General features: G+C 41.1%; 1 protein-coding gene and 1 non-coding gene across 4 annotated transcripts; both read right to left on the reverse strand.

Moving 5' to 3' along the window:
- Positions 1-184: 184 nt before the first annotated feature.
- On the reverse strand, positions 185-9,313 carry LOC137140591 (eukaryotic translation initiation factor 4 gamma 1-like). Of its 3 annotated transcripts, none has more exons than XM_067528958.1 (17): positions 6,732-9,313; positions 6,402-6,542; positions 6,092-6,328; positions 5,786-5,890; positions 5,355-5,636; positions 5,065-5,182; positions 4,869-4,971; positions 4,287-4,588; positions 4,093-4,208; positions 3,799-3,971; positions 3,527-3,652; positions 3,313-3,394; positions 3,070-3,168; positions 1,929-2,069; positions 1,760-1,841; positions 1,525-1,665; positions 185-841 (listed from the first exon to the last, which is right to left on the reverse strand). In XM_067528958.1, the coding sequence occupies exons 1-17, from the start codon at positions 7,050-7,052 to the stop codon at positions 666-668; spliced, it is 2,745 nt and encodes a 914-aa protein (XP_067385059.1). In that variant the 5' UTR covers positions 7,053-9,313; the 3' UTR covers positions 185-665. The 3 variants fall into 3 exon arrangements, with proteins under 3 accessions (XP_067385059.1, XP_067385060.1, XP_067385058.1); XM_067528959.1 differs by having other exon boundaries at positions 4,308-4,588; positions 6,083-6,328; XM_067528957.1 differs by having other exon boundaries at positions 6,083-6,328.
- Positions 5,975-6,051, reverse strand: LOC137099064 (small nucleolar RNA SNORD66). Its single transcript, XR_010910703.1, has one exon. It is a non-coding gene; the product is annotated as a small nucleolar RNA SNORD66 (small nucleolar RNA).
- Positions 9,314-9,414: the final 101 nt, after the last annotated feature.

Raw genomic sequence — 9,414 nt, forward strand, 5'->3', positions numbered from 1 at the left:
CATTCACACAGCTTTTCCTACCATTGCTTTGCCACAGACACACAGGTCTTCCTCTCCTTTCTACCTGATGTTTCCACTGTCTGCCTGCCTGGCTTGTACCTCACTAAGCCACTTTGGATAAAAATGTCTGCCAAATAACTAGATGTAATAAGGACATTTTAAGACAGACATACAAAAACGCTGATCAGCAACTTAAGTTCTTTATTTGCGATGTTTGCAATTCCAATGATACTAATAAAAACAAAACAAAAAATGTAATCAAATCACCCTTCTGCATCCAGTGCTGCCCAAATATGTTTAAGCAGTGATGTTTGGATAGAAATGTAGGCTCACAAAGGGATACTGATACTGTGAAAGTGGAGATGTATACAGTGACATAATGAGGGGCCACTACGAGGACTCTCTAGCAAGTGGAAAGGCAAAGCAGGTCCAAAGAGGTTTGCAGATTGAACCAGCTCTAACACTGGTTCAGTACTAGAACAAATTTAGTGTTGGTCAGAAAGGGATATGAGTCTATCCCTCACAGAAGAGACAAAAAAATGTATCCTTATGAGGATTGATTTGAGTCTGCCTCTCAGGTAATATTGTCCTAAACTCTCCACGGGCACCTGCAGAGCCCTTTTCTGGCCAAAAGGGGAAGCTGCAGCTTTCAGTTCAGTCTTAGTCTAGTCAGACTCCTCCTCAGCCTCGCGGAGCCATTTAAAGAAGGCAGTGACTGATTTCAATGCCACACATTTGCCTGTTTGCTCTGCAGGGTCTTTGCTGGATTCCCATTTGTAGAAGGCCTCCTCTTTAATGACGTCTTCATCGTACAAAGCGTCGAAGAACATCCGCAGCAAGTCTGCACGGAGAGAACGCAACTGATTGTTAAATAAAGTTGAATCTCATCCAAAGTTTGCAGGAAAGACAAAACCACAAAGAAAATTTTTCACATTAATCTTATGACCCAGTAACTAGCAGTCATTCTCACAAAGGTTTTTTCTTTTAATTAGGGTTGGAAATTGATAAGTAATGATATCACAACTGGGGGAGACCTACAGCAACTACAGCTTTACCCTGAAGTTAGCTTCATTTCATAAAGCCATGGACAGTACTTATGTAGCATCATGGGATTATTTTAAGGAATATATAAGATAAAATCCCACCCAGGAAGAAGGGATTTGTTTTAGATACAGTGAAATCACTTGCATAATACGAAATGCAGGCAAAGCCCTAATAAAGCAAATTATTAGAGTTGTTTAGAGCATGTTATGAAATCTAAAGGCATAAAAACGTTTTTTTGTTTTTTACTCTTTAGCAAAAAATCTTTAATGTTAAAGACATATTTCAAACAATATTTTCAACATCACCACAAACATTGCTTCAGAAATGACCAAATTTTTATAGCGAATCAACATGAAACAAAATTCCACTCCTTTTTTTCCTTCTACAGTTACTGTATTGCAAGACATTTTCCTTTTTGTCCACCTCTTTATGCTGTGACACACACTGGTAGCAGACACAGATTAATATCAGGACACTTACTTGCTGGCTGCTCCATGTGCACCATCAGGGCCTGCAGGGCGTAAAGGGCCTGCAGCTCTTTCTGCTCATCACACAGGTATCTCTGCAGCAGACTGGCTCTCTGAATGATCTGTGGAGCATCCACCTTGTACGGGTTGTCACCTGGAACAAAAAAAAACACTTGTTCAGGCAAACCACGGACTGAGAAAACTTCTGTTCTATTACAAATATTCATATGATATCAGACTACACTCACATATGATGGCAGACTGACACACTGACGTCATCAGTGCTCGTATGAACTGGCTGGAAGCTGTTTGCTGCTCATCCAAGTTAGCCTAACAAAAAAAAAACAGCAGTTCAACAGGGGAACTTTAATACATCTTTAAGAAAAACATGAGTTAGTCACTACTGCTGTCACACACCTCCACCCAGTCTCTGATACGCTGGTTGTTGGCCTTGTCCTGAAGGAGTCTGTCCAGCTGTTTGCAGAGTTCCTCCCCACTGAGGATCTTTTTACCAACTTCTGCAGACACAGTGTCCTCTCCTGTGGTGAATTCCACTTTCTAAAATGAAAAAACTAATTTAATTTAAACTAGCCGATTTTCAGCAATAAAATATTTTTAAGTTGGCACACACTTAGCAACTTTAAGGTTGATTATGAATGTGAATTTGTTGTGACAACTGGTCGAACCTAGTTGTTCTTCAACTTTTTGTTAGCGATATTAGCACCTTTGGCCTACCAAATACAGCTTGCTGCAATGTTTTGCTAAAACATTCAAGATCGGGGAATAAACCTACTTACAAGAGAGTAAGGAGTGCAGTAGTAGTTGAAATATGGAAAATCGGGATTTTGAGAGTTTAGAAACACAGATTTATCACCATCTACCACTGGTACCTTTGTTTTACTCAAGTTGCAATACTGGTGTCACATGCACACTGGTGCACCTGTGAGATAATCCTATTAATTTATTTATCAAAGTACAGTTTTTACCTCAGACACACAGCAAGCTGCTTTTCCGGGTCAAATTAGCTCTCTGAAATTACCTTCTGCTTCTTCAGATGCAGTGTCATCAGCAGCAACAACTCCTAAAACTGTGCCCTAGACATCCTGAAGTATGTCCACATAGTAGCTGCAACGTCTGCATTAAGCAGTCAAAATCTCCACATTACATTCTCCCCGTCTTAATAAGATTGGATGCACGCATTCTTTAATTTAGCAGAATCAGCACCAGGTCACTATTGCTTTATGTTTAATACATTTTTGTAGCACAATTTATTTTACCTACTCGTACATTTACATTGTACTTGATGTAAAAAGTTGTGTCAGCCTTGGCTAATCTCACAGCTTTAGTTGTACAAGATGAATATTTTACACAAGTGTGAGCATTTCATTTCATGTGTGAGTTCTTACTTTATCTTTACATATTCTAATTTGCTTCTAGCAATATTGTTGGGGTATTAAATTTTCTATGACCATAAAACAAGCTTTACCAATGTGCCTTCATCACAGCCTGTTTTTTTTTTTTTTACGGTTACTAGCCTACGGTTATTAGGCCCACAGACCTGATCAGTGACAAACTTGTTGACATCTTCATTCTTTAGCAAGAAATCACTCCAGTTTAGTCCAGCCTCTGTCCACATGGCTCCAACCTTCTTAGGAGTCTGATGGGGATAAAAAATAAAAACATCACATACAGTCAATTACAACAGTTCAAGAGCCATTTTAAGACTGCACCAAATATAGACATAAATATAGACATAGATGAATCTACAAAGTGTGGGCTTTGAGATTTAAGTAGGACATACCATTTCTTTGCAGAGCAACTTCAGGATCTGTACCAGCAGGACTCCAGTCTTAGCAGGAGGCATAAGTGGCTTCAAGATCTCCCTGAAGACAATTACAATTATACATCTTTCTGAGCGCTGGTTAATGTGAGCATCTACAATTTCAGGTTCTATCTCCAGTGCTTAGTTTAAATTTATTCTGTATTTTTTGCAGACTTGCAGCATTGGAGCTCACCTGAAGAGCTGTCCCATAGAGATGCCTCCCTCCTGAAGCATAGGGGTAATAAGTTCCGCCAGGTAGAGCCAGATGTGAGGTATATCTATGACCATGTCTTCTGCTACCTCCAGGATCTCTTGTAGCCTAAACCCACAAAACAACCAGCACTCAGTCTCATTTTACAAACAGAGACACCTTTGTTACTTTGGACCAACAAATGAGAGCTCAGAGTCAATGAAGACGCACTTTCCATGCATCAGTAACAGATGTGCTTTAATATTATTCCTCACCCTTTGTAGTACTGCTGTGTGGGCAACGTCCCTGCCTTTATAAGCTGGTGCAGCAACAGGCCCATGCGCTCTCTAGCAATGGTGCTGCGTTCAAGAGTTGACTCCACACCATTCCGCACAATCACAAAGAGTAGAGAGGAACTATTGAGCTCTGCCACACGCTGCAATGCTTCCTACATCAAAAAAAGGAGACACACCAGCCATCAGATTAGTAACCCAAGCATGTTTTTATGTGCATATATTAAAATCCAGTAAAATTCACTGTTTGTCAAAGGGGATGGTGCCACGTTTAACCTGCAAGTCATTTATGACGAGATATTCTTCAAGGATGGCATTCGTTTCCTTTTCCATCTCATCTTCAGTCAGGGCAGGTTTAAGTGAACGAGAAGTGGGTGCAATTTCATGCTTAACTGCAGAAAAACAAGGCAACAATTTAAGTTATCTCATTAATGTAAATTTTTCTTTGTCCATTGCAAATCTAAAGATACCTGAGAGAACTTTGCTTGGACCTCTGTCTTGGCTTCTTTGGTCTCTGCTTCCTCTATCCCGACTTCTTCTGTCCCCATCATCGGCCATAATGATGATGCAACTCTCAGGCTTAGTTGAGACCGAGCTGTCTCCACCCCTCCAGTTATGTTCCTGTGACTCTCTGCTGAAATTTCTCTGCGTAATTTGTTTTCGGGTGCTCCTGTTGTTACAGTCTTCCCAGCCTTTGTCGCGCTCACACTGGTCAAAATGGTAATGATCGCTCCTTTCTCTGCTGCCACTGTGGTCCCAGGAGTAGCTTGATCTTACAATTGTACAGTGAGACAAAATTTATTAATTTTAGTACTGTAAATCAAATCTTAAAAGTACCCTAGTTTAGGAATTAACTATATTTTCTGGGTATTGTTTGATCCTCTCTTCTGAGCCTCCATACATTGCATATAGTAATTGTATTTTAAAATGTGTTTATATTTCTGAGTAAGAACTTAATGTGTATATTAGAGACAGATAATATAATTAGCTAAGCAGAAGGACAATTAATTTCACAAGGTAGAGAATATTTATTTAAGAAAATATTTTGCAACCTCTGAGGAACTCTACGATCAGAGTCTGTTGAGGACAACAGGGAACCCGACTGCTGCAGGGCTGAAAAACGGTTTAGAGTGCTGATAGCCGGACGACCGATATCTAAAAGAAAATTAATAATTATTTGGAAAAATGTTTACAGTTCAACCATTTGAGCATCTTAATATATATAGTGTTTTTGAGGAAGCCCCCTACCTTTCTCTCCACCTGCTGGTTTAGCTCCAGTTCCTTTGCTGCTGCCTTTGCCCCAGCTGCCCCACATGCCTTTGCCACCTGGAGCCAACAGCTGATTGTTGAAATCTAGGGCAGGAGGCTGCAGGTAAACACAAACATTACATTAACATGGAAGTTATATCCACATTCACCCAAGTTCCAGATCCTTACGTTAAACTTAACACCGCTCAATGTCTGAAGGCTACTGACCTTAGGCTTAAGATTTTAGACCAAACTTTAGAGTGAAGACCTCTGATCCATTTGGACATTACCTTAGTGATCTTGCTAAGGCGAGTGGTGTCAATGGGTCTATTCTTGGAGATCGGCACAGTGTTCCACCCTTCATCCTGAGGCTGGCTAACCCGGCCACTTCCAGGTGTGTGAGGGCCTCGGCCCCCCATGCTCCCACCCATTCTGCCTCCTCCACCCTTTTTCTTGAACAGGAGGTGCTGCTGGGCTTTGATTTGTTCCCTGTGCTCCTTCAACTCTGTTTCCTTATAAATTGGGTCATTTGTTTGAGGACCCTTGTCTCCTCCACGAGGCACCCAGTTATTCTAAATATCAGAAAAGGAAGATGCATCAACACTAATCATTTAATATCTACATTCATGATTCCCAGGTGAAACATAGCATAAACACAACATAACTGCCATAAATGCCTGCTGTCAGCTCTTTACTGCGTTATACAATAATGGACATTCACCCTTCTTAGGTCCAGTACATCTTGCAGCATACACTGGATCCTGGATGAGGTCTTTCGCTCTTTGATAATGTTGTCCATTTGGTTGAAATACTGATCCATTCGAGGCTGACGGGACACAGAAAAGGAGGATTTCATGACTGATGGTTGAGTATATACTGCAGGCATAAGTGAGACTGTTTACACAACTGTCTCCTCAGATCCTCAGTCCCATCACTAACAATCAGTGGCCCAGACACGTGGCACAAACATAACATTCATCACTGGAGACAAAATATACAATTTATCAACTGTTCATACTTCACATACTTTGGCCTTCTCAAAGTCCAGGTCTTTTCCAATAGTGGAGAGCAGGGTGCAGAGACACTCCAGAGACTTTTCATTATGGTTCTTCAGTAGCTTCACTACACAATCGTGCATGACTGCCTCGGTCAGCATCTTCAGCTTAAAGAGTTCACCTATGAACTTTATGTTACCCAGTGAGCGGCGGTGTGCCTCATCTCTGGCCACCTCTACCTCCGCCCTCAAGTACTCACTCTCTTCCTCCTATGAGCAGAAATATGTGTTAGAGCAAAATTATCAGTTTGTCAGAAAGAAAACAAAAAATAAAAATTCTTACATCTTTGGCAGCTTCCAACTCTTGTAGCTTTTTCTCAAAGATGCTGTCTTGGTCCATCTCAAACTCGTTCTGGCAGCGGTTAAGCAGCAGTTTTCGGAAGTTGACAGAAACTCCTGGGTTGTCCGAAGTGGGGACTTTCAGCTGAATAAAAAAAGATTTTGTACAGTTAGTATTTTCTAAATGAATAAACGCACTTTACACCAATAGTAATTATATGACAGAAAAACTCTATTACAGTGACTAAAGTGTGCTCCCTCAGCATTATAAACATTTAGAGGCACAGACCTAAGTGTGGTCTAAGTCAGCAGCAATCAGTTTAGAAATACTTACCCCTACAAGGCAGCGACATATGTTGGCGTAGACCACAGAGACTGCGGGCTCTGACACGGCTTTCTCAAAGATGATGTCTATGACTCCTTTCAGCCTTTCCTCTGTATCTATCCTCAGCTCTAAAAGCCGTCTCATCACCGCCTTAAATGTCTGAGGACACGGCTTGTGGAGGATACGGCTCAGACGCATTAACAGCTCCTGAGTCTTGACCCATTCAGGGTCGTCTTCGATTTCTTCCTCTCCGCAGCTGTGACTGGTTGTCACCGAGCGTTTGCGGGTATTCGCAGCCTCGTTGAGCTTCGCGTCGTCATTGAGGGACATACTGCTGATGGTTTTCCTGGCTCCTTTATGCTGAACTTGCTGTTTTAGCACTGTATGTAAACATGAACTTGACAGTTCTCTAGTCAAGTTTAGACACCGGAAGTCGAACGATCCCCTGGTGGTTGATTAGTAAAGTAAAAAGTGGTTTCAAGCAAAACGAAACTAAACGTCTCTTAAAGGGGTATACGAGTGGTAGATCGTCTCACAATTATTCACTGGGTCGCACATGGGACAGATATACTAAATATAATTGCAACCTAAAGAAAACTCGACAAACTAAACCTCGTTACAAAGCAGAAAACCTCACTATTCCAATTAATTTAAGATTGAGGGACCGCAGTTTCTCAAAATGTAACAAGAGTTCAGACTCAACAAGACAGTATATCTTATATTTTATGATGTTTGCGGGGCACAAAGTTATTGAATCCTGAAGTGCTTCACACCATTCTCACCATACGAATCCAAAGAATATTTAAAAAATGTACCAATCTTTCATTCTAAAAACCTCGTAAAACCCTTGTTCTTAACTGTTCAGACATTACTAAAAATGCTTACTTCTCTTTGTTACCCTGGTTTTTTTGGCTGCATATGAAAAGTAAACATTGTGACGACCACCGCTTTGAAACCAGCAGGATCCTGGTTCAAAACAAGCCCATGCCTAAGCATCTAGGACAAGGACTGGGCCTTCAGTAAGCCTGTAAAACAATCAAAGCCCTCGACAGTAAGGCACAACTTGACTTGGTGGCTGAACACATCTTGACTGTTTCCAACTAATGGTGTCTGTTCCCTGTGATGACCCAAGGATGTTGAAATTATTTCAGGGATGTATAGTTTGAGGGCATGGGAGCTGTGACTATTTTACTGCGTATATTGGGCAGCACACTCATCGAGTGCAGCAACATTCCTAATCCAGCCACCTTACTTCCCATTTAGGAGGAGTCGGTGCACATTATCTTAGTTGGCGTATTTACGTATTCGATTATTTGACCCCGCTATACCAGAATATTTATCAGCTTTCAACTAAAAGAGTCCTCTAGATGACATCACCCGGAGGAGTTTTTCATCATTAGTAGTTCCTAAGAAAAGAGTGACTATGATTACAAACTCCATAGTATTATGACATAATGTGAACTGAATGTTCCTCCAAGTGATGTCATCTGGCGGCATTTTTCAGACAAAAGTAGAGACATATTTAAATGTGTGGAAGTCAAAGAAAAGTATACTGGCATTTATTTACGCGTACTACCTAAACTAGAACCAAAAGAAGCAAAATCAGTGAAGGTAGGGGATATAAATGATCAACCCAAAACAAAAAGAAAAGAAGCAGCAATGCAAACTTGCAGCAATGACAGTTGTATGGAGCAGCAATTGCATTTACCATGTCTGCAGAATAAAATAAATAAACGCAAAGAAAAATTCCTTCAGTGTACCACTACTTAAGATCAACCTGAAGTCCCGGCAGACTGAAACCGTGCCACGCCAGGAGGCCCTCTTTGGATGTTATAACCCTGGGCACGAGTCCATGCGTACAGTCATGTACAAAAATTAGTGCGCCCTTTTAATTCCATGTAACCATGTGCTGCTAATCATCAGTCCTGGATTAACTGATCGTTAGCAGTTTTGGCAGTTTCCTAGGCTGGAGCATGCAAGTGTGTGCGCCAAGAGAGAAAGACATAAGCAATGGTCTTAGAGAAGCAATTGTTGCTCCAAATCTGTAAAGGGTCATAAAAACAATTTGGAGTTTAATGTTCTGCAGTGACAGGGATTATTCCCAATTGCTCCAGACAGTTGCAAATCTTCCCTGGAGTGCATGTCCAAGTACATTCACCCCAAGGCCAGACAATTAAAAAAATGAATAAAATAAAATAAAAAAGACTGAACAAGTATAGTTTGTTTGTAAGGGTTGCCAGGAGAAAGACTCTTCTTCTCCAAAATGAAAACAAAAGCGCAACCAAAGTTCGCAAAAGTGCGTCCGAACAAACCACAAGACTAATGTCTACAGATGAGACCAAAATGAAGATGTTTGACTATCGCCATACACATTTCAGCAGAAACCCCTCATACCCACTGACGTGGTGGTGAAGGGCTGATGATGACCCGAGCAGTTTGCGGTCACTGAGTGAACCATGAACTCCGCTCTTTAAGACGTATTCAAGCATCAAATGTGACGCCGTCTGTCTGACAGCTATAGCTGGGTCGAAATTGAGTCATGCAACATTGAGTGACGTCACTTACGTAGTCTGTCATGGCGGTTTGTACAAACTGCCTATGCGTTTTAACGTTGCTGCAAAACACTATCAAACATTTGGAAAACGAACCAAGCAAAAACAATGAACTTATCTTGGAGATTTCCACCGTTGCC

Source organism: Channa argus, chromosome 14 (genome assembly GCF_033026475.1).
Source record: "Channa argus isolate prfri chromosome 14, Channa argus male v1.0, whole genome shotgun sequence".
Lineage (NCBI taxonomy): Eukaryota > Metazoa > Chordata > Actinopteri > Anabantiformes > Channidae > Channa > Channa argus.